Genomic DNA, 25,578 nt, shown 5'->3' on the forward strand with positions numbered 1-25,578 from the left:
TCACTTTGTAGAAGCGTGAAAAGAAGTGTGAGCTGATTCTGCATATTTGTTGCGTGCATTGATTGAACTATGTAGGACATTGCATTACTAAAGACTCATCCTATACTATTCCATCACCACTGCACAAGGTAGAGTGTTCGCACACAGGCATGAGACCCACAACATGCAACAAATATTCTCTTTTTTGCATCCCATATGTTTTGAATCAACATAGACCTCTAACATGTCCTGCTTGCCAATCCATGTTAAACTTTTTAGAATATACAAGGGAGGGAATTTCTAATTGCATGGCTTCTCAACAGCTCCAATTAGCCAACCAGTGTCTCCCGCGGATGGAATTTCACTGTTGCTCAACACACATTCACCCATGCATTCAGTCATTAAATCAGGTTTTTATCGAATCATTAAAAAAAGTGGAGGCAAAACCAAGGGCAGTGCAATTAGGATACATTATATTTTACAGTTCCCCGAAGAAGCAACACAAGAAAATGTTAGACCATGCATGACTTGCAGTGATGACACAGGTCACATTTAATTTATTACAAATCTAACAGCAGAGTGAAGTTATATTGAGCAAGGAGGGATTGTTCGAAATCTTGCCATGGTGTCTCTCAATCAATGACAATGACCACTTTAGAGTTTGAGACACTAATGGTTTGGCAAAAGAGATATTGTTATCTTTTGATCCAAGAGACCCATTCATCTTCTCTTTAACTTGTGTTACAGGCCAGTTGACTGGTTAGGATTGCAATTGACTTTTGAACTATATCTCTTCTTCGAGAACATTTTGACTATCCTTACTCGAATCTGTTTCGTGTTGATGCCATAGACAATTGGGTTTAAAACTGGTGGAACCAAGAGGTAGATGTTTCCCATGTGAATGGAGATGTGAGATATGGTGCTGGGTCCAAGCCTGTGTACCACTGACAGGCCAATCAGCGGGACGTAGAATAAGACCACAGCACAGATGTGGGCCGCACATGTGCGAAATGACTTGAAGTTTGCTTCTTCGGAGGATAGACATAGTACAGTCTTGATGATTAATACATAAGACAAGGAAATGAACAGCAAGTCAATTCCCATCACTGAAATAATGACAAATAGGCCGTAAACAAAATTGACTTGGTTATCTCCACAAGCTAGCTTCATTGCATCCTGATGTAAGCAATAGGAGTGGTTAAGAACATTATGGCCACAGAAAGGCAGTATTTTAAGGAGGATGGGAAGTGGGACCATGAGCGTCACACCACGCACTAGAATGACCACTCCAATTCTTCCACTCATTCTGTTGGTTAGAATTGATGTGTATCTGAGTGGATGGCAGATAGCCGTGTAGCGATCAAAGGCCATGGCCACCAGAATCCCAGATTCTATGGCAGATAGAAAATGGATGCAAAATATCTGGATCAGGCAGGTGTCAAATGAGATTTCTCTGGAATCAAGCCACAACAGAACCAACATTCTAGGCATCGTGGTGGTGGCCAGGAGCATGTCAACAACTGAAAGCATGCAAAGAAAAATGTACATGGGTTCATGAAGGCTTGGTCCTGTCTTTATGATGAATAAGATGACGAAGTTTCCAAACAGCGCGATGATGTACATTGAGCATAAAGGGAAGGCTATCCAGAAATGGAAGTCCTCCAGGCCTGGAACTCCACTCAGCATGAAGGTGGCTGAGCTGGAGTTGGTCACATTGTATGTCATTGCTGCTTCTTGCTGCCCAATCTGGTTAGAACACAGCCTCCATTTTCTGCAAAACAAAAAAAGAAACTGGTTAATAAAAGGGTCACTGCTTTGATGCTGAATAGATTTATATAGGATTGTATGAAATTGCCTAGTATTGTTGTAGTGTAGGAATGGCTCCATATGCATAGGGACTCCCAGCAGATTATTGATTCATGTATTGATTGATTTGGAACATTTGTGTAGTGCACCAATTCCCCATGTGGTCTCTGGGCACTATGCATCAAACTGCATATGGGGACAGCTGAGTTTTGCATTGAAACCTATAGGAAATCATAGATTGATTAGGCCATACTTCTAGCAGCAGGGTGCTTCAGATACGTTTCCTTGTGCTTCCAATAGCGGGTGCCATGATGTATCGTACACTTCTTTGAAAGATAGAATCCAGCTTTTGAGTGGATGACCTGGTGGCAAGGCATCCTATAGCCCGAGCAGAGACTAGAGGATCATTTTTGCATAGTGCACAATCAAGCAGACCTCTGCATAGACCCCTGCATTTTGGGCTCTCCTCTTGGCAATGGCACAATGACAGCCATTTGCACAGTCCAACCAGTAGTTGATGGCTCGCCTACCACTAATGTTGTATTTTTCAAGGAGGGCAGGATACGACGACTCCTTAGATTTCTGACATGGAAATAGGACAAGTACTCACCACCCTATTCACATTTGGTGAACATGATAGACTTGGGAAAGAGAAAGCCAAGGTGCGTTACCTTTCTAATTAGCAGGAGTGTCAAAGTTGTGGATAAGATGGACACTCAGCACTTTTTTTGTCAGCATCTATGCATTGGGTTAGCATTTTATTAAATACTAGAGAGAAGTATAGCCACAGCCCTTATAGAAAATAGATACAATATGGGACGTTGGCTAGCTATGATGATAGCAACATAGTACCCACTTTAAGGGTCACTGACGTAGGAAAAGCTCCCTTATAAATAATTTAATAAAACTATAAATCAACTGTTTTTTGTAATACACTGCCTATTTATGCAATATTAAATTGGAATGTTTTTTTAGAACTACCAGATATGTGTATACATTTTAGGATGAATATGTGGTTTATTTTTATGAAATTGTGTGTATTATATCAATAAAATATGAATATATAACGATTATCACTGACCAAGCTTACCCTCTCTTTCACTAATAAGAGTCTATCATATATACATCACATTTGCTTGCTGTTCTGTGAGACTACCTCCCTTGGCCTTTTGATAAAATGGACTGCAACCATATGTGACCTTGTCTCAAACAGTGTGAGTTCTCTATTTCAGCTATTGAGCTGCAAGCCTTGATCTCTCATCCAGGATTAAGCAGGCTGGAGACCTTCTTGGAGGGCCTCAATTCCTGAATTATTGATGTGAATTTGCATTTGGTCTGCATACAATTGCATAGTCACATAGATAGTTTGAGCGAGATGGGCATGAGGGAACCTCTGCAGGACTCTGCAAATTGTGAATTTGATGACTGGGGAAAATTGGATATTTAATCTCCGAGTCCTACCCAGCAGAAAAGGGCAAATCCAACTATGGGTGCCACTGGACACGTGGACGAAAAAAATACCAAGTGTTGATGAAAATGGCGTGATCAACAAAAGGCAGCCCGTTAAACTGCCCACCAGCGCCCTATTTCTCTTGTCAACAGTGGTCAGGGCAACCGGACATGGCTAGGTACGGTGGTTATTCTGGCAGCCAAAAGAATGTGTTTCATGCACACATACACACACACACACATACATACATACCTATAATGCCACGTTTTAAAGTAGCAACCATGAAGGATTCCTCCCACTTCTAAGCACTGTAATATCATATAGAACAATTACCCCATTTATTGATACTCAGTTTATGGGCCTACGAAGAACGAAGGAATAAGTGAGTGCTGCCAGGACTCGAACCTGTGACTGTAGGTTGCACACAGACATCCTGGGCAAGCTTATAATGTGCTGAGATAACACATCAATATTCTCTTCCCCTCAAAACTAGATACTGCCAGGCCATGCCAGGTGCAGCTTTTATATGGGCAGGTACTCTTCAGCTATACCAGGTATTGTCGTTGCATGCTCAGGGAACGGCAGAATACGGACTTGCCATTCCTAAAAACAGCAAGCTCCAAGACACTCATCATAGGCCCCTACACGAGGCTTGGTTGTTAGACTTGTGGCAGTGCTGGAGCTGTGCTGTGGAATGACCTGCAAACGTCACCCAGCTGAAGATAACCAATGGCCTTTCAGTAAGAGACTGAAGGACCCATCTCTTCAAGAGGCCCATCTATGCCTAAACCAGTCTCCCACTTGGACCGGATGTTTGAGCTAACTGAGCTTTGACCACTCAAATTGTGTAGCACTCTTGCTAAAATGGACCATCTGGTGCTGGGTTTTGCAGCTCCAGGCCTTGAGGGCCAGATCCATGTCAGGTTTTTACGATACCTCTCATTAATGTTCATGAGATAAATTTGCATATAATGATTCTAATTGTATGCACATTTTTTCCTCAGGAATATTAATCAGGGATATCCTGAAAAAACGTCAGAATCCCAGCCCTCGAAGCCTGGAGTTGGACAACCCTGATGGGGTGTGGCACTTATGATTTTGTACTTATCACAATATATACACACTTCTCCGATTGTATTGTACTGATCTGTACACATTACTATTTATACCATGTTCTTCATATACACCATCCTTCCTGAATTTTACTCACCTGGCATGTAATAATGCTGTCCATAAGATTACCTCTCTCTTTTCTCCTGCACCTCCCAAACATTCCTTTTGGGGCTCTTCTAAGTGACTAGATAGCAGCCAGTGCCTTATACATCAATGATACTAAGTATTGCATATGGCCCAGCCTCAAATGGGAGGTACTGTATTTGGTTGTTTGGTCAGACACGTCTACCAGAAGTGTTGTGCATATTGGAGGCAGTGGAGACAGCTGGAATGTTTTCAATTAATTATATATAACCTTTGGTGGTATTCCTTCTTGCACACAAGGTTTCGAACCTAGCATTCCAGACTGGACTTCCCCCCCTTTTCCCCAGATTGTATGATGTAGATTAGAATAGTTTTCGCGAGGATTTCAGATTGGAGGGGCAGAAGAGAGGTAGGTCTATAGAAAGACAGGTTGTTTGGGTCAATGGTAGGATTTCCTATGACCAAAGCCATCTTGTAGCAAGCTCGGGAGATGCCACCTGATAGAGACAGGTTGAAGACGGAGGATGGGTGAGCAGGTGACAGGAATACGTACTTTGGGACATTTAAGAGTGAAGGAAGCGTTATCGGAGAGGAGGTTGGTTTCCAGATCGACGTGGGAAGTAGAACAGAAATGGGACAGAGAAGAGCAAGTGGGGATAAGAGTACAGGTAATAAGCTCAAAGGGAGCAGGGATAGAAGAGTGGGCATGCTGTCCCATAAGTGATATGTTTAAAAGCAAATTTGGAGAATAAGTCACGAGTAGAGAAGGAGAAGGGTAGGGATTTCCATTTAGGTGGGCAAGAATGGATTGGTGGGTCATGAACATCTTGTGGGTGTTTGAGTCAGAGATGAAATGAGATCAATGAGCAGTTCGGAGGGCAAGGAGCAAGTCCTAGTAGGCTTTAAGGAGTGGTGAGGAGCAAGGTTTGTGCCATAGTAAGGAAAACGGCAAAGTCGTCTACAATTATTGCATAAGTAGGGAGATCCATGCTTGAGTGTGGTGGTCCTAATCTCTATAAGGACAACATGGGAAAGAAGCTTCTTAGAAAATATCTAATCGGAACCTCAAAACTGACTGTAAAGCACTGTGATTGAAAACAGTCCCATATTTGAAAAGATTAGTAATGGTGTCCTGGTTTAATATTTATTTTAAAGCTAAAGCTGAAGAATTCCACAGGGACCAACTTCTCATAAACAGCTCAGGTACTCATGTCCTTCGGTACATGGGATAATGCAGTGGGAAGCCACTAAAATATATTTTGTTTCCACATAGATGTCAGATTACAGTTTTCTCTTACACATTGTTCTGTGTTTTAAGCAAAAGAGTGTGTCTGCACCTCAATCAAGCTGGCGTTTAAGAATGTCCCACACTATCGCTATAGAAGACAGTTTGTTGCACAGTAAATAAGGCCATATTTTGAGGAGAGAATATTACCCTTGTCTTTTCTGACCCTGATGAATGTGAAACATTTAGCAAACGGACAGAAACATGTAGGGTTAATTACCGAATACATTAAATTAAAGTGGTGTATCTTGTAATAGCAAACATTATTTGCATTGCTTGTATGTGTGTTTCACAATGCAATTATACGTGTTCATTATATGCATATATGAATATGTATGTTGTTTGATTTCCTTATTGAGGATCTCGGGTGGCTGTCAAAAACTATATATTTGTATACACTTTTGTTTTGATGCATATGTGACCTCCAATGGTCAGGAGGGTGATGATGAATTGTTTATATGGAAGCATGTGGGAATAGCTTCCTTCCAACAAGTTATTTGATTCTATAATAAAAATTAATACAAATATGTTTTTTGTACGTGAAATGGACTCTGAATCTTAATCAAGGCCTACCTCCATCGAATGGCGTTGTGTCAAATGGAACTGTACCTCCATGGGGATGTTTCAAGCCCTAGTTAGGCCCTGGCAAAATGTGAAAGGGTCACAAGGACAAAGAACCGCAACACAAAAGTGCAAACGCCAGAAAACCTGAAACAATGAACTAACCAACTCTGATAACACCTGTAAGCTGGGCGAGTATAGCATAAAAGGGGAGACAGGACTTCAGAAACCAAAGGAAACCAAAGAAAAGAACCGTCCATGGTGTCTCATCACAGGTCAGGTTTGTTGAAGCCCGTATTCTCAGGCTCGGCTTTCCTGCTGCAAAAAACCCACCATTTAGACCCCCACTATTATTTCAGTCTCCCACATAGCGCAGGGAAAAGCCTGGTTCTTCCCCGACCTCGCTCAACTGCTCTAGCTCTTGTTGTGTGCAGGGGACATCTTGTGCATCACCCCATTGCATTCCCTCCTGTGCACGCTCCAGAATTCGCCCCAACACGTTCTCCCCACCCTATATCTCGCCCCTGACCTTATGCCCCATCCCAGACAGCACATCCTGCGCCTGACCTCACCTCATCATCGCCCCTCTGCCAGCCAGTGTCTGCTTATCACCCGCATGTACAAAATAGCGCGCATGCACCGTTTCCAAACAGGCCGCAGTGCTGCAAAGGTGCCATGTTGGGAAGTAGCCCATGGGAAAAGTAGCCAAAACGGAAGATACAAGGCCTTCCATTCAACCCCAATAATAGAAAGGGGTGCTATTCCAAGCAAGACATATTTTGCCACACTAAAGACTCTTGGAAGCAAGTCCTGTCCCAGCCTGTCCGGTCCGTGTCCTGTATTAGCCAGTGCCGGATCTGGATGGAAATGCAGAGATATTCACGCGCCACATCTAGAAAGATTGTGGAAATCTTAGCACATATCACGTCTAGATAGCGAGGCCAATAACCAACCCACTAACATATTCCACCCTCTGCATACACCTCCCAAACCCTAACCAAACAACCACAACCCTAAAGCACAACAGACCGCACAAACTTCACTATACCACAAAAACAAAACAAAAAACACACATAGCTTTGCACAACATCACACGACGGATACTGACCAGAAGGCACCCCCAAGCTCAGCGAACTGTGTAAACCGAACTGAGGCTGCCAACAGCACATCACTGCTCTCTTGCACTTATTCTGCTCGTTCCCACTAACTCACCCCCCCCCCCAGCCCCTTTCCTTTTCAGATCCGCCAGGGCACCACTCCGGTGGTGATAGTGCATGGTACAAATATCCTTTAACATTAACTAGATTCCACCAGCAACCCACGAGAAAGTACCCTGAAACCTTCACAGAGAAAATACATTTCCTTTAAGCTGTCGGTCAGTCCAAAAGTACCGTTTACACAATAGTTGTCTGCTTTGTTAAATCCTCTGGTACTGACTTTTTTTTATCCTTTTTCTCCTTGTGTACACAGACCGAGAGATGCAAGGTTAATTTCTATTCGATCTTTGCAAGACACGCAAGTTACTCAAGTAAAGCACAGTCGCTGAAACCGTTTTCTCACACCTTTCTTTATTGTGAAAGTCACAGAGGTGCTTTCCTAGGTTGGCATTTCTAGTGATGGATATTACACATGTTCCTCTAAAAAAAAAAAAAGGACTACAATTACTTTTTCTTTCCTTCAGCAGAACCATGTATCCCCCCCCCCACCCCGCCTGCAATCTAAACCTGTCAGGGCTTTTAATGCACCCCCCTGGGGACAGCTCCTAGAAAGTAAGTCGGCAGGAGCAGACGAGATGCAGATCGCAATCCCTCCACCGCCCCAATTCACAAATGGGGTTAGCTTTAAAATGCATAGGAAGCAAATACATTCAACTGCACCTGTTTGGAACAGGTGCACGCATGTGTTTCACTGAAAAAAAGTGCAGAAAACATCACAAAGCAACCTTGCCTGTGCAATAGGAGCGAGGGGATCCGTCAGGCAAATCAGGGTCATTTCAGCTCCTCCATTTGTATTTGTTTATTTATAACGCGCAGACCATCAGGCATCAGGGCGCAATTTGTACAACAGTTGCAAGGACAAACATACAGGCAAGGAGGTTACATCACAAAAATTTAAACAATACCAGTAAATAACAATCATACTAATTACATATATTACATAGTTTACAATGCACTAGGATTAACTGAGGAAGTATCCTAGTGTGAGCAAAATCGTTAGCAGAATTAGCAGGCCAGGAATGGAGTCAAGGGGGGCAAGGCCAGGGAAAATAAGACAGAGGTGTCGGGCATGTCTTAATGCTGGTCAAAGAGCCAGGATTTGGTTTTAGTCTTGAAGGTGTTGAAGGAATCTTCAGCTCTGATAGTATCAGGGAGGGTGTTCCAGAGTTTAGAGGCTAGGACAGGGAAGCTGGTGCCTCCCGCTTTCTGAAGCTTGAACCTGGGGATAGTTAGGCATTGAGTCTGAGCAGTTCTTAGTGGTCGGGTAGTAGAGTGGCGTGAAAGCCGACTACATAGATAGATCGGGGCCTTGTTGGTTAAGCATTTGTGCGTGAGGGCAAGAGTTTTTAGGGAAATTCTCTGCTTCACCGGTAGCCACTTTAGGCTGGTTCTGGCGTCTGAGATGTGATGGTTGCGAGGGATGTTCAGGGCCGCTCGAATGGCATTGTTCTGGGTAGTTTGGAGTTTGGAAAGGTTCTCTTGGCTGGTGCCTAAGTAAAGAGCACTGCAGTAATCAATTTTTGCCATAAGTGTTCTGGCCAGTGTGACACTGTTGGGGGTAGTAAGAAATGGTCTGCAGGCAGAAATAAGTTTGCACGTGGAGGTAGACCTAACTGCATTTGTTTGTCTCGATAGGGATAGGGTCGAGTCTAGGTAAAAGCCTAATGTTTTGGTGTCTTTCGAGACACGTATGGTATTGCTGTCTATGGTGAACGACTGATAAGACGGCTCGAGTTTGCTCAGGCATTGTGAGGTACCCAAGATAAGGAGCTCCGTCTTATCGTCGTTCAGACATAGCTGGTGCTGGGCCATCCAAGCTTGGATAACCAGGTAGACGTCATTGAGGGCCTTGGTGTCTGCCAGATAATCACCTGAGATGGGAATGAGTATCTGGGTGTCGTCCGCATAATTGGTGTAGGAGACACCCAGATAATAAAGCACATCAAAGAGTGGTTTCGTAAATATTGTAAAGTGTCGGTGACACGCAGGAACCCTGAGGTACGCCGCAACGAATAGGGGAAGGATCCGCCGCTGCAGAGGGTGCAAAGACCCTCATGGATCTGTTGCTCAAGAAGGATTTGATCCAGGCCGCAGCGGACGTTGAGAAGTTGGCAGCCGAGTGGAGGTGTCTGCAAAGGATTTGGTGGTTAACCCATGTATTTGTTTTCAAGTGAAACAATGGTGGTATGAAGCATTGCTGTCCCATTTTCATTTCCATTCCCAAAATAGACAATTTTTCTTCCATGTTTTATTTCCTACAAGCAAAAAGTAACCCTAATGCGCCCGGGTTCTGTAGACAGACATGAAAACATTCATCAATTGTTGATAATCAATGATCCTGTAGGTTGCTGTTCCGAGTCGCTTATCGCTTGATGTGCTTTGCACTCTGAAGTAAACTGCACTGAGAAAGGGCGCGTGTGGCTGGCTGACATACCCCAGAACAGAAGAGAAGGGGAGGTGAGAATTGGCATTCTGCAGCATACAGGGACCTTCTGTGCTCTCTCCCCACCTGTCACCACACCCTGGCACGGTGCAGTGCATCGGAAATCTCAGATGAGGTGCATCCTACGGACTTGAAATGCATTTGAGTTGTGTTCTTCATGTGACGCTTAAAACAAGCTGTCTCCGGTCCTTCTACGACCCAATTGATGTTTTGCAGATTTCAGTCAACCGTTTCATGTGTGAAGGGGCTAAAATACAGGGAAAAGGGAGGGGTGTCCACGTGTCATGTAGTCAGTAATGTCCGGAGGGTCCCAACAGGTAGCTATGCAAAATTTGGTGCAGATCGGTCGAATGGTGTGGAATTGTATAAGGAACAAACTAACAGATTTTCCGCTTTATATATTTATAGATAGATTTCAAAATGGCGGACACCTAAATGCATTCCCACCCCCGTTGGTGCGCAGAGCTTTTAATACTTTAGTGTTGGGAGTGCAACTATATGCAACGGGGCAGGACAGTTAACCATTATTCTGCTGCCCAGACCCCCTGAAGTATGTAGATTACCTTGGAAAATACTGGAGAATAAAGTGACGTGTGCATTTCTCAATCTAACAAAAAAAGTGCAACTTCTGCACATTTTGTTATTGTATTTGCTTTTGATAATTTAAACAAGTTTCTGCTGTCCAAGAGTTGTTTGCAAAAACTAGAAAGATGTGACTGAGAGATTAGAGAGTTTAGAAAACATAATGCAGGGGTTTCTTTCTTTAAATGGCCGTTCCAACGTTGACGTGTTCTTGGGACCACCCCAAACTACAGCACTTGAACTGCGGCTGTTCGACTGCACAAAGCACCCACATTGGACCCTGCACAATGCCCATTTGCTGCAAGGGCCTCTGCGATCCCACATGCCCGGCTGACCCTGATCAGCTCTCATCAATGTTCAACCCATGTCTGATGTGTCAGCCCACCCAAGAACTGTGACACTGAACTGTACCCTCCCCAGTTTACTTGGCCCTAGAGATTCGTTAGGTTATTATTCTCTACGTCTTCACCAAGATATCCTTTTTATCCTTTTTGTTAGTACCTTACCCACCACCCCTGGTACTAAACTCGAACTGCTACTTTCTCCAGTCTGTCACATCTACCCGGTCTTTCCTCTGGAGTTGTTTTTTATCCAGTAATCTCTTTTTGTTCTACTTGCAGATGGTGCATTTTATTAATGTGTTTGTTTATTTATAAAACAATGACTGGGAATTCCCTTTATTTGTAACTGTAATGCTTTGTTGTTTAGGTCACTTCTTGTTCACCTTCACACATGTTTTGGGAGTATAGCCTGTACTCGGTCCGCATTACCCCCAAAAGGCGAAGGAGGTATAGCTCTTAACTGTCCCTGTTTTACCTTTATGATTAGATTGTGTTTTGGTGTGTGCAAGGCAGAATCCAATTCGTCACACCCGTCTGCACCGGTTTGCTCTAAGACCGGCCAAGATCGATCTTCAACCCCAGTAGTTGCAGTAGATCAATAAGCTATCATTACGGAGATCCTTGATACATTCTCGCCTCACTACTCTCTGAATGAAGAAAGTGTTGGTACTTTATGAGAAGAGAACCTGTACCACACTATCCCTTTGTGAAAAGCTTATTGTTTACGAAATTCACTCTATAAATCAGTCTACAATTAATACAACACATGCTCAATGTAGCTAGATATCTTCAATGTTTTCTGGTGAAGACAAGACCAGCGGCTACATTCATACTAACTGATGTCATACGTGATTATGACTTGGACCTGATCTGAGTTACTGAAATTTGGTTTGCTGATTCGAGTGCCTCGATCTGTAATGAGACACTACTCGAAGGGTTTAAATACATCTCAAAACCCTGCACCGTTAGGCAGGGTAGTGGACCTGCAACATAATAAGAATTGGATCTAAAACGTACAATCCTGCACACTCTATTACCTCTGCCTGCTGAAACTCTAGTTGTTCATCTTCCATTGGACTCTTTAAGAGCCCTAACTATAGTATTAAATGATAGGCCGCCTGGTGTTAAAGGTCAGTTTGCCCATGACATCTTGGAATTAATATGCGACTTACGGATAAAGAACGAGAGCCGCTCAGCGACTAACTTTTGGACTGAATGCAAGAAACATAATAATACATCTATATTATATTGAGCTCCTTACATGATTTCAATTTAATGGCTCAGGTGAATTACCCCACTCATAGAGCAGATCTTATACTAGATCTTTGCCAGAACTCATGACCAACATGTTAGCATTCCGATTAAACCTTTAGGACACACTTCCTACAATTACAAGCCTCCTCCCTTTATCCTGACCTCTAAGGAAGCACTCCTGGAACCAGCTATCCACTGAAAGTGTTAAAATGAGATTAGTCACCTCTCCAGTGCCTCTGGACTCCCTTAATGTGGACAACCCTAGCACATTTTTGAATGAGTTAGACAATCACAGGCAAAAAATGGTGGACTAAGTGTCCCCGATGAGGATACCTAACACTCGTATTTGAGGAACACAAAGTAATAAATGGTTCACATCTAATCTGAGCATTCTAATGTGTAGGTAGGAACTCAAAGACTTTGGAATCAAATGACCAGCAAAGAGGTCCTGCATAACCTTAAAATTATGCAAAGGGATACAAAAATTAGGGCTTTTTTTTTTATATGGTCGCTAAATTTCCTCTGCAGCCAACATGACAAAGAAAGTCTTAATGTGGATGAGATCAACAATGGAGCATTAATATTACTGGTACATCCATGTCAACAATTAGTGGATCAACTAATGCATTTTTGAGAAAATCAGAAATGATCTGCTTACTGTTAATGGATTCCATCCGTTTAATCCTGGATCATGCAACTTACACAGCTGACTCTTTAGATTAATTTAACCCTTATATAAAATTACCTTAGGAAAGATTTTATCCAGATTTACATTTTCAGGCTCACCATCGAATATACCTCCTCCAATAGAAGTGCACAATATTTCACCTTTGTTTTTAGATGATATTTTGAGACTATGGGCCTCATTACACGGAAGGCGGTAATCCAGGGTGCTATTAGCACCCTGGACCATGCCGGTAAATTACCGGCACCGCCTTGGCGGAAAGGGGATTTACCGCCCCATTCCAAGGTTGGAGGGGCGGTAAATCCCCCTTCCGCCATTGCCCTTCCCCATTCCCATTTCTGCCCCATAGGGCTCTATGGGAATGGGGAAGGAGCTAATTACGGCACCGCAATTTTGCGGTGCCGTAATTAGCTCCGAGGTCCCTTAGCGGGTTGGTACTTAACGCCTGCAAGAAGCAGGCGTTAATTCCTCCAACCCGCAAAGGGACCTCGTAGTACGGCGGTAAGGGTTAACGGTCACCGTTGCCATTAACGGTGACCGTTAACCCTTACCGCCGTCCGTGTAATATGTATTGCCTCACTTTCATCAGGTGTTGTGCCTTATAAATGGAAAAGCTCTAATCAAACCTCTGCTTAAATAAAAAATTAAAAAATAAAATAAAAATAAAAACATCTAGACTCCTCGGTCTTAGGAAAAATTAGGACAATTTCACGGGTCCCTTTCTTCTCTAAGCAATTGGAAAGATCAATAGTTTCACAAATTCAACCTTTTGAGAAATCCAAGGGGATCCTTGATAAAAGCCCAGTTAGCCTGCAGGATCACATAGCTAGTTACTACCTCTGTGCTAGAGTTAATAAGAGAGAAGTTCAGACCCGTTTGTCAGGGGATGTGTTTGAGGCCTGCCATTTTCTTTCAGCAACTCTGCACTTGCGTTTCAGAGAGGGTACGTCAAAAATCATACCAAGAGTTCCGCTTGGAAGCAGGCTTCATATAGATCCTCATGACAGGGGCAAGGATGTCAAGAGTGTTGAAGATGGAGAGGTGAAGTTTATAGAGGGCTTTGTCAGTGGGAGTGTCAATGGCAGGGCTGTAGTGGGATGAATGCTGAAGCTGACACTCGCTTCTTGAGTCGATTAACAGAGAAAGAAACTGGCAGCGGCTTAGCAAGGGAGCCCAAGAGCTCAAGGTGAGAGGAGAGAAGAGAACTGTCAGACCAGGAGAGAGGGGTGGTGGTTAGATAGAGAGATGTCTGATGAGGCGAGTGCATCCAAGGTGTGTACACCTGAGTGGGTCAGACCAGGGGGAGCAATGGTGAGGGAGGAAGTCACAGAAATCAGTACAGTGGGCATGTCTGAAGAGTCAAAATGAATGTTGAGGTGGAGACGCTTGGGAGGTAGAGGTCATGAGACAGGAGGTGAGGTTATCCCATTCAGAAAGGTAGAGGGGAAACCAGGCCAAGGGGTCTGTAGATGGTGGCTAGGGTAAGCAAGAGGTTAGGAGAAACACTACGCCTACAGACGAGGCATTCAAAGGAGGAATAGGATTGAATGGGTATGTTGGTAGCAGGAACGCATTCAGGGAAGATCAGAGCCACTCCGACTCCAGTTCGGTTGTGGCCTGAGCTTGGAGATGACCTTCTGGCCCTCAGGGAGGAGAGTGTCAAGAGCAGTGAGAGCTGGCATTGAACCATGTCTCTGTGAGGGTGAGAACATTGAGGTCAACATTCTCCAAGGGGACAGATGTCAGAAGAGTGTTTAATGGCGGTGCAAGCATTGAATTTGTCTAAGTGAAGCTGGTTACCCCTTTGAAGGTTTTCTATGGAGGGGTACAGGGAGAAGGTACAACCATTGGTGGTGGTGAAGGGGCCAGGGGGGTGGCAGAAGAAGGAAGGAAGTTGATGAGGGCGGGAAATCACCTATCAAGATGGAGGAGATTGGGCTGGGAGCCCTGGGTCATGACAGTGCCATTTTGATAGACATTAATTGAGAAGCCTACCAAGAGTACTTCCCATCTAGTGCCACCATTGATAGGGGAAGAAGAGAAAGGGGAGAGGATTCAGACCATATGGGAGTCCATATGTCCAGAAAGGGGATGACAAAGAGGATGTCAGTGAAAGTCTTCCTGGAGGAAGCATTTACGGAGGTGCCATTGATAGGCAGGCCTGGGTCAGAGACCAGGAGTGCTTTCTTAAATTTTCCTTCCAGGCTTCGAGAAAGCAGTAGTATAGGTGATAGAATAGCAGTTGGAGTAGATAGGGGGAGATGGAGAGCACCATGGAGGCAGGAGGAGGGGAGAGCAGACAGCAGGATCTGCACAGTGCACAAGGAACACATCAGGCACCCTAGTAGCAAGACCGGCAAAGACAAATCAAGTTAACCATACCAACAGTGTCCAGGAAGGTTATAGTAAAAAGAAAACCTCACAGAGGTGCTATTGCGCAGCGAGCCAAGATAGTGGGCCGTGTCTGAGCTCTGTATCGCGTGGGGACTTCTACACTTAAACTCAGTGTATACGGATAAAATAACATCTTAAGGTGCATGCAGGCTGGCAGACAAGGAAGCTCCCGTAGCGCTCCCGAAGGAAAACTGTGCTCCAGTGCTGAAATAGATGGAATTCTACACAGAGGCCGAAAGGCAGTGGAGTGTTGGTGGAAGCACCTGGGAGAGGGATCCCCCACACCCCCAGGCATCTGACAGAGGCAGGGATGCATGTGGTTGTCTGAAACCCCCTGGAAGTACACCATTGACGGGGGATCACCGCCGGGATCGGAAATACTGCGGATACAATATGGAAGCATCTTGGAGTCCCGCAAATGTGCAACCAGACTGATCCCATACTGCAAGACAATGCAAAGGGTCATGGAGAACCAACCGCCACCGAAGTATCAAGAGAGTGCCCCTGACTGTATGCGAATGCTGCTGTAGAAACTGAACGACCTTACAGGCGGGCCCAGAACAATAAGCCTGCTGGCACCTCATGGGCTGAGCAGTCATTTTAGTGAAGGCATAAAGACTGTCAAGTGCCTGCCCACTGTATGAACATTTACATTTTGAGGACTTGTTATTATGGAACGTGCAGCAGCCCAGGCGCTAAAGCGGCTGTGGTGGATTGATGGGGAGGAAACTGCACTGACCCATGACCGGTGGAGAACACACCCAGGGTCCTACCTGGGCACATTAACAAGCTGGTGAACCCTGCAGAATTTACTGAGCTCAGAGTCCCAGGGTGGGCACTGGTGGTGCGCCCGAGCCACATGGGGAGGAGGACGTGGGAGCCATGACAAAAGGCTCTGGGAGCAAGAAAGGGGGGCACGATGGACCGATTCACCAATCCCAGCCCGAGACCCACTGAGGCTGCTGGCAGTTTGCCCAGTGATTCAACATCAGCTGGGGAATATCAGGTATCGGTGCCCATTGACTTACAGGTCATGAGGGTTCACCGTGATCAATGACAAGCTGGATGGTAACCGCCAACTGCACCACGATCCACGCTCAACTAGAGAAGGTAACCCAGCATGTAACCGAGGCTGAAAAACGCAACACAGAAGACACTGTGGCGTTGCTGCAGGTGGCGGTACCAACACTGACCAAAGACATGAAAGAAGTAAAGGCGAAGTGTGAGGATTTAGAGTCTAGGTCACGCAGAAATTATGTGCACTTCATAGTGGTCCCTGAAGACACACTCAAAGGTAATATGGAGAAAGCAACTGAAGACCAGTTGAGACCTGCTGGGTGATCCTGGGTGGTCCCCACCTTTTACAGTTGAAAGAGCACACAGAGCACGGACAGTGAAGCCTAAACCTGGAGATCACCCGAGGCCAATAATAGCTCACCTCATGAACTACCGTGACAGAGACCTGGTACAACGAGCTGCTTGTGAGAAACAAGAACTCAAGATTGGCTCAAGTGTGGTGCGTATCTTTCCAGACTATACTGTGGCAGTCCAACAGGAGACACAGACATTCACCGGAGTGAAAAAGCTACTGAGGGAGCACAACACTGCGTACGCCATGCTATTCCCTGTGAGACACCGCATCCACCATAACAATAAGTCTAATTCCTTCACACTCTCGGAGGAGGTGACCACCGTTATAGAAGCACAGATTTCAATGCCGTCCAATCGGAGAGTACACAACACTTGACATTGCTGTCTGCCAGAATGGATCCGACTACGGGCTAATGATATCTACTGACCGTCCCAGCCGCACGCTGAGCAAATAATGATTCATTGTAGCGCTTGGCCACAGGCGGTATACTTACACCCCATTCGCTGCAATAAATTTTGGCCTCTATGGCAGTGCTCTTGCAGTGTTTGACAGTTTTGTTGGGTGGTGGGGCGGGGTGTATACAGCCAAGGTTAGGGAGGCTATGAGGGAGGGGATGGGTGTTAATGGAAAAATTCACAAAAGGCACTTGGTGATGAACTGGAGGATGAAAGACACACAGGTCGATAAATTAGCAAACATGGTGACATTCTTTGATTCCGGATTATGCAAATGGGTGACAACAACTCAGGCATCAAACTACTGAGTTGGAATGTCAGGTGCTTTGGGTGCCCGACGAAGGCGCGTGAGATTATTGCATATGCGAACAGGGTTGGGGCGTATGTATTATACCTGCAAGAGACACATGCTGAGCCATCAGGCAGACCCACTTGCACCTGAGTGGGGGGATTATACATGTTCTCCTCCAAATCGCATGGAGTTATGATACTGGTGCATCGTTCGCTCTCATTTGAGGATCTGGATTCTACAATTGATGAGCTGGGCCAATTTCTGAGAGTACATGGCCAGTTGTGTGGACAGGAGGTCTAATAAATGTATGTGGTCCCAATATAGATGACCCTGAATTTTACGATGACATACTTATCGATGTGCATTTTATCCAACTGCCTCAGTGATATGTTGGGGGGACTTCAATATCATACTTGATTTGAAATTAGATTATTCATCAACTATGACTAGACCCCTTACGAATGCAGCATGCTCCAGTCTAACACATTGAGGATCTGGGTCTAGGGGTTGTGTGGCACATTCTGAACGTGGCTGGTCACTGCTATACTTACTACTCAACAGTACACAACATGCACTCATGCATAGACATGTGATTGATTGCTAAGACATTACTGAAATGAATCGCCAGGTGTCAGAACCTACCCCACACATTTTTGGATCAATCGCAATCGTATTAGCCATACAAATGGCGTGACACACTAGGGAGAGGGCACACTTGCGATTTAAACCAGCGGCCCTGGTAGACCTAGTATTTAGGTTGAATATGAAAGAGCATATCGCGCAGTATTTTGACATTAATGAGGGCTCCATTTCGTCACATGCGACACCATAGCAGATGTTTAAAACCTATATTAGAGGAATAGCTTTTCAGCTGAATTAGGGGTCCTATGGAATATCAGGAGAGAATTAAAACAATGTGAATTAGAATTGTCTCTACTACAGCAGCAGTACGCCAGAGACCCCACCCCACTATGGTGAAGCAGACATGCCGGGCAAGCTACTAGCATGCACCGTCAGGACAGAAAGGGGTTTCTCTCTCTCTCCCCCACCCCCGCATATCCCAAGTGTTATGCGGGTCTATGGCACTGTGGCAAACCTAGATAGGGCAATAAATATGGTATATGTATTTATTGCAAACATTACAGAGTGGTACCTAACAGAGTGTACAATACCACCGGAAAAAGACAGAAAAGATTAAATAAATGAGGAGCTGAGAAACAGGGTGAGTGATCTATCTATCCAGCAATTGTCTGAGTCGTGTATGCCAGGGCTTTTTATGAATTTTTTATCTGATCTGGCGGAGCCTGCTTCGCGGAAACCCCATAAGATCCATAAACATTCTTTTAATGATCAAATCATTGCCCAAAAGATCAAAATGAGGTATCATAGATCTATCCTAAAGAATTCGGGTTTATGTAGGAAAGCTTATAGGGCAGGAGTAGTAAAGCTAAAGAATAACTATAGGAATTGGCTTCGTGCCCATAAGCATCTGGTGCTACAGCAGGATGCTGAGAGAATGCTTTGTACTTTATCTCTCAGGAATTCCCGAAACTTCTGGTTAATGGTGGGAATGAATGAGGCAATCCATCATCAGAAACAGGATTCCATAATTCAGGAGGGGGTGTGGCTTGATCATTTTGCTAAGGTTTACGACTCTGAGGCTCCAGAGTGTTTGACAATGGATTTAACGCCCAATTGGGATCTTGAATTTAATGTTTTGGACCTAGAATTGTTAATTAAGAAATCTTCAGCCTCTAGAGCGTCTGGTCCAAATGGTTTGAGTAACTCGATTCTGAAAATGGACTCAGGTCACCTGGGCAAAGGTTTTAAAATTACTCTTTGGTAACGTTATTACCCAGAAGAGATTTCCAGATTCCTGGAAACATTCCATAGATATACCTATCTATAATCGCCCTATTTCTTTGCTAGATGCTGACAGTAAAATCTTTTCAGGCATCATCTTAGGGGAATTGGAAGCCTGGGCAAAAACAAAGGGTATTATCCCTAAGCAGCAATCTGGTTTTAGGAAGGGTTTATCTACCTCACTGAATGGGCTTGTTCTAAATTGCCTTGCTGTAAAGTCATTTACCAAGGGTGGCCCTACCCTTTTTGGAGCCTGGATTGACCTTTCCCAGGCATTTGATATGGTTGATAGGAATTTACTCTGGAGAAAAGTTGATGCCTTGGGAATTCCTGCTGGCTTACTTTCTATACTGAGCGAGTTGCACTCTAATAATTACATGCGGGTCAGACTCAGTAGATCGGGCTTGCTTTCTAATCCAATTAGGATAACTAGAGGGGTACGACAAGATTGTTCACTAGCTCCTTTGCTTTTCATCCTTTTTATGGTGGATCTAACTAATTGGTTGCATGATATTGGTTTAATATCTCCATCTATTGGCAATGCTAAAATAAATTGGCTATCTTGTGCGGATGATATAGTAGTCCTGGATTATTCGCAAGTGGGGCTACAACGTCTGCTAACCGTCCTAGAATCTTATGCAAAGGAGCACTACACTAAAGATTAACCCCTCAAAATGTAAGATCCCATTATTCAAGAGACCAAATATAATAGTAAAGAATTTTGCTTGGAAGCTGGATCAGTGTCCAGTAGCGGTTGTCTCAGAATTAACATATCTTGGAGTTGTACGAAGATCTTTCCCTACAAAGAGTAATCTGCTGTCATCTATTGATCTAAAAGTAGTGAAACTGGGTGCTCAGATGAAAAAAATCAATTTTAAGTTTGGCAAATTTTCTATCCTCCCACTTGTAAGATTCTACATAGGGAAGGTAGTTCCCATAATTCTATATGGTTTGGATTATAGCAATATTGCTTTGGAGATAGATTGGGATGTAATAGAATATAGGATTTGGAAATGTACCTTGGGTTTGCCAGATTGTGTTCCCATTGTATGTTTGAGCTATGAACCTTGTCTTTCGTCACATAGATCATGGCTAGAATGGAAGTGGCTGACTCTCTACAGACTAATCCTAGATCCCCCAAAGAATTCCTTATTTGAGGAAACGGCCATAGAGCTCCAACTAGGGAACAATGACTTGTAGATTGTTGCAAAAATGCTTAGAACTTTTGTCTGGCTGTGACTGTGATGTTGAGTTGCTTCTACATAACCCACTAAAAGTGAAAGAAAAAATGAAATTGGGTAATTGGATAGACACCATTGATGACATGCAAAAAACCAAAAGATCAGCCTCTCTGACAGTACTGGATAAACGTCTTTCAAGTATGCCGACTTACTTAAAGTCGTCCCCTAATCCTCGGTTTAGATCAACTTTTTTGAGATTTTGTTTAAACTTCCTCCCTACCCTAGAATTACTAGCTACTAGAGATAAGGGGGGACTTTACCTATCTGTCATAGGTGCCCTAGTAACGAAGTCCAGACCATCAAGCATTTATTATCTAGTTGTTCTGGGACCTGGAGTACTAGGGCCGGTCATTTTAGTAGATTTGTTTATGAGTCCTATCTCAATACCGAAGATTTTTGGGCAAGATTATCTTCTGGTAATGAGTCGGATTTATCAATCGAGGTGGGAAGGTGTTTAAGGGAACTGAAGTTAGTAATAGATTGAATTATCAGTGATTTGAATTCTTGCTTCCTTTTTTTTTTTTAGGATGTTTGCTGTTTTTGTATTCAGGATATGTACATTTCTGTTGGATTTTATATTGTTTTATTATTTATTGAAATGTGTTAAGTCAAATTTTGGCTATTGCACAAATAAATAAAAAAATAAAAATATATATATATATAAATGGAAGTGGGTAAGGGGTTAAAAACGGTTCGGGATGGGGTTGGTGTGGCATTATAAGGGTAGAAAATGAGCGGGCTTGGAAGGGAATTGCGATGAAATGTACCATGCTGTAATTGTGGACGGTAAAATCACATATAATCATAAATAGAGTATTCTATGATTTTTACTCCACCCTCTACGCTCTGAAGGGAGACACAACAACTCCTGCATTAGATAATTATCTGGTGGGGGTACCAACGACACCATTATTGAACAAGGCTGGGTTGACCCTGGAGAGACAGATTAGCATTGAAGAAATCATTAATCCATGAAGGACCTTCCTAATGGGAAAACACTGGGGTCAGATGGGCTTTCCTCTGAGTTCTACAAGGAATTCTGGGAGGAGCAGGCCCCTTATCTAATGCGATGAAGTCGGAAGCATTGAGTCATTGCCCGGCTGTGCGAGGCAATTATTCTATTGCTCAAATCAGATAAGGTGGCTAATGAATGTGGATCATCCAGGCCTCTATCGTTCATCAATAGCAATACTAAGATATTTGCCAGGGTCCAAGCAAAGCAGTTAAATTCAATGATGTCATATGGTACAAGAAGAGCAAGCAGGCTTTATACCAAACAGTTCGACATCACTAAACACTTGCAGATTTCATAATATCCTTGCGCAGACTCCACAAGACAGCTACTCAGTTGCTGTAGCCTTAGACATGAGGAATGCATTTGGCACTGTCTACTGGACATTTCTTCTTTGGGTTCTGGCCAATCATGGGTTTGACCCCAATTTCATAAAGTGGGTGCAGGAATTATATGCATAGTGAATAAGGGGTGATGTCTCATTGTACGGTTGAACAGCCAATTAGTAAGCAGGGACTCGTACTAGTAAAGCAGAGAGTAAGCTTGGTCAGAAAATATCATGATGGATACATATTCAGAATTTTATTAAAATTAAAATGAAATTGTAAAACATTTTGAAAACATTCTAATTTGACACAAATCTGATAAAAAATCATCTCAGAGAATTGATATATTTTTGTGATTTTTTTACAAGAGAACTCTTCTCATACTCAATACAATCAGTGTGAAAGACGCAACTATTGCTTCAGTAGATCTCGTTTTTGACATATAACAAGAGTATGGTCCTCTATTTTGTGCTAATTAAGTGCTAAACAAACACTAAAGTGCTGCTAGTCAAACATGCTAAATGTCAGAGATGTCCTAGACCAATCAATATTGATCACGGAACCAATTATCCTTTTGAAGTAGTTTCGACAATAGATATATCTAGTTATTCAATCACAAACTGATATTCATCTTCCTCAGGACAAAAAGCGAAGAGCATATTGTGAGGGACCGGAGGGGGGGGTGTATGTACTTCCACTCTCTATTTGGTAGAGGAGAGGCGCAGAGGACCCACTCCTGCCAAGATTCTCAATATTGGTACGTGGTCGAGCAATCAAGGCCTAGCTTCTCAGGAAGGTGATGCGGGCTGATTCTTAAGCACAGTGTAGTCCCAAGCACCCACAAAGGAATGACCACACAATGTATCGGTTAAAACACAGTCTTTATATAATTAATATTCAAGGTTATATACAATATCACGATAACGCACTTTGTACTCGGTTATCTATAATGGCAAATATATACGGTACCACAATTACGATTAGATCTGCATCAACGTTACGGTTCAATGGCACACAAATCAAGTTGTAAAGGAAACCCACAGTAGAGAAAAGAGGAAAGCAGTTGATAAGAACTATGGCAGAAATACTGGTCACTACCGTTAAACACAGTTCTGTGTGGAGATCCCCCCCACCTGGGCAACCTGTAGAATAAAGATACAAGCCCAGTCCATATATTGTTCACAAGAGACTTCCCAATAGTTCTGCAACCCCAAAGTACCTGGCGTTGTAGCGTTCCTCGTCGGGGAATCGAAGGCCCTTCATGAGTGTCCTCCCTTTAAGGCAGGAGTCACGGGTCGTTGAACGTCCGATGGAGAACAGGGTGAGCTACGACAGTGAAGTGGCAGCTTCATTCCTAGCAGTGCTCGTTGACTGGGAAGCGTAAACGTCCTGCAAGGAAGAGGCGTGCGGGGCACCTCAGTGTCGAAAGTTCTGTACCGCAAAGAGTTTGAAGAACTGTGGCCCAGCAAGGGTGTAGAGTCATCGGCATCTCTGTGGTCTTTGGGTGGCGGGAAACCCACCGGTGGATACTCCTTGGCGCGTCGACGGTCAGGCCTTCTCCAGCAGGATACAGTGGCGACGGTGCGAACGAGAGCGTCCTTGGATTCGAAAGTTCTTACGCAAATTGGAGCACGGCGGCTCCGGTCGGCAACAGCGGTCATCGACAGTGGTGGACAACTGTCTGGGCGCTTCTCCTTGGGATTCCGCAGCAGTCCCCGTCTCGGGTCGGCAGCCTGTCAAAGGTCTGTCTACCAGGGAGCTCTGTCAAAGATTGGCTGGTGCACGATGGTCCCTCGTAGCTCGGGAAGAGGGAGCCTTACCAGGTCCTCTCTGTGTCAGTCCTTGGAGACACAGCAGCTTTCAGATTGTGAAGGAGAGCAACAGCAATTCTTCTCGTCCAGCATAGCTTCAAGGTCAAGCTTCAGGTTACTCCAGTTACTCGTCGTAGTGGACTTCAGCTTCTGAACACGATTCCTAGCTGTGAGAGGTCCCCAGATATACCGTTAACCTCCCATTCATTCCACTGGGTCATACTCAAGCATCCAATCACAGCAGAGGGCATTCATGCAGGCAGGCAATCAGGCACACGGTGCATTCAGGCCATTCACTTCTCTCTAGACACTCACAACAAGTTATGTGTATTGGGACAAGTACCCAGTCATTCAACACTCCACACTGCATTCATACCAGTATCAGGCAGGGCTGTCAGTCATTGTGTCAAACACCAGATACTAGACACCCACAACACAGAATGCGTATTCGTCACACTCCATTCACCCAGGTCCACCCACAGGTGTACCCACAACATACGGTCGTTGGGAAGGCTCCAGCCAGTCTGATCAGCACTTCCCCACACTACCATATATGGAACTGTCACCCAACAGCCAGTCAGGGGGAAGGCACAGAGTCAGGGCTTCCCGGGACTTCGGGAAGATCAAGGTAACAGGCGATGGAAGGCAAGAGGCCATGGGGGCCATCTTGTCTCCATAAGGAATCTACCAATTCCAATGACAGGGCCTGGGCATCCCAAAATGGAGGATGCTCAGGGCACCAGTCAATTCAGCACGGAGCTGCCACCAGCCCGTACCCTGCTATGTGGGCCACACACAGGTGCCCAAAAACATACCCTAGGGGCACAGGGTTTTACCCCTACCCATGGGCGCCACAAGGGTATCCCATGGGTCTGTTCATCAAAACCAAAAGAGAGCTGCACCACCAGGAGTCACACATGAACTCCTGCATGGAAAACATGACAGAACACATGATAAAAAGCAGTAAAGGACAAGGGTACAGAAGCCTTGTCCCTCCGATGCATTTCCAGCATCACACATATATCGTCAGTATATAAACCACATATATTACACTGCAATGGTATCCAAACTTGTTCTTATTCATCAATGTTCTTGTAACACCATTCCAAGTTGAATGTAACCAAAATGCTCCTCGTCTCTTCCAATGTAGAGGCGGAAAGCAATTGCTTCAAACTCCAGCCCAATCTGAAAAGTTAGATAATACCTAATTTATCTCAATTAATAGATAACGTCTCTCCCAGAACTAGTTTTCAAACAAACAGTAGGGGATTGTTATGAAATCCATGTATTCCAACTTTGATACCTCCAGTAACATGGCTGAAACAAGACCATATTGCTAGGGTTTCCTGTCCTTTGCTCCATAAAGTTGTCCTCCATTGTTGCAGGTTGGTTTCATTTTGGGCTTAACGCTTGATGTTAACCGGCAAAAACGTTTTTGCCGGTTTAACGTTGGAGAAGTGTGACTCCAGAAAGCTTGGTCTGTTACTACTATGAGGTCAATTACCTACTTTGGTCATGTGCTTGTACCACATGTTGTTAGACACTCGAGCAGTGTCAGTAAGATATAGGTCTACTCCCCTCAGGTCTGTCAGCACTGCGCTTACCTCTCCTTAACTTGATTTCAGTGCTCTCCTGTCCACCCATGGTCGTTCCACCTGCTGGGGTCAGGAAAATGTTAGTAGAGGATACATCGGTTTCACTGGACATAAGCGATAGCCGGTAAAACAGCACAGCGAGTAGAGCACTTGCTTTGACATCTGTGCAGAGCCTGCCGATGTAGGTTTGAATCCCAGCAGGGCCAAACTCAGCCTTTCATCCTTCTGAGGTCGATAAATGAGCACCACACACCGTGGGTAATATTAAGCAGCACTCCGATGCCTGAGTGTTTGTAGCGATATATAAATGCAAATTATTTGTATTATTATTCTCCAGAATATGAATACAAATACCCTGATGGAAATAAGAGACATGACAAAATAAGGACATTTTTTATTATTTAATTCATCTTTACC

General features: G+C 44.2%; 1 protein-coding gene across 1 annotated transcript in view; it reads right to left on the reverse strand.

The window, feature by feature from the left end:
* Positions 1 to 469: 469 nt before the first annotated feature.
* Positions 470 to 25,578, reverse strand: part of LOC138527953 (olfactory receptor 51E1-like) — a 180,479-nt gene continuing 155,370 nt past the window's right edge. Inside the window, exon 2 of the mRNA XM_069639349.1 lies at positions 470 to 1,750. Within this exon, the coding sequence (XP_069495450.1) occupies positions 721 to 1,750 (1,030 nt within the window). The 3' untranslated portion in view covers positions 470 to 720. The remainder of the gene's footprint in view (positions 1,751 to 25,578) is intronic.

The sequence above is a fragment of the Ambystoma mexicanum genome, chromosome 7q (genome assembly GCF_040938575.1).
Source record: "Ambystoma mexicanum isolate Mex_15411 chromosome 7q, UKY_AmexF1_1, whole genome shotgun sequence".
Taxonomy (NCBI): domain Eukaryota; kingdom Metazoa; phylum Chordata; class Amphibia; order Caudata; family Ambystomatidae; genus Ambystoma; species Ambystoma mexicanum.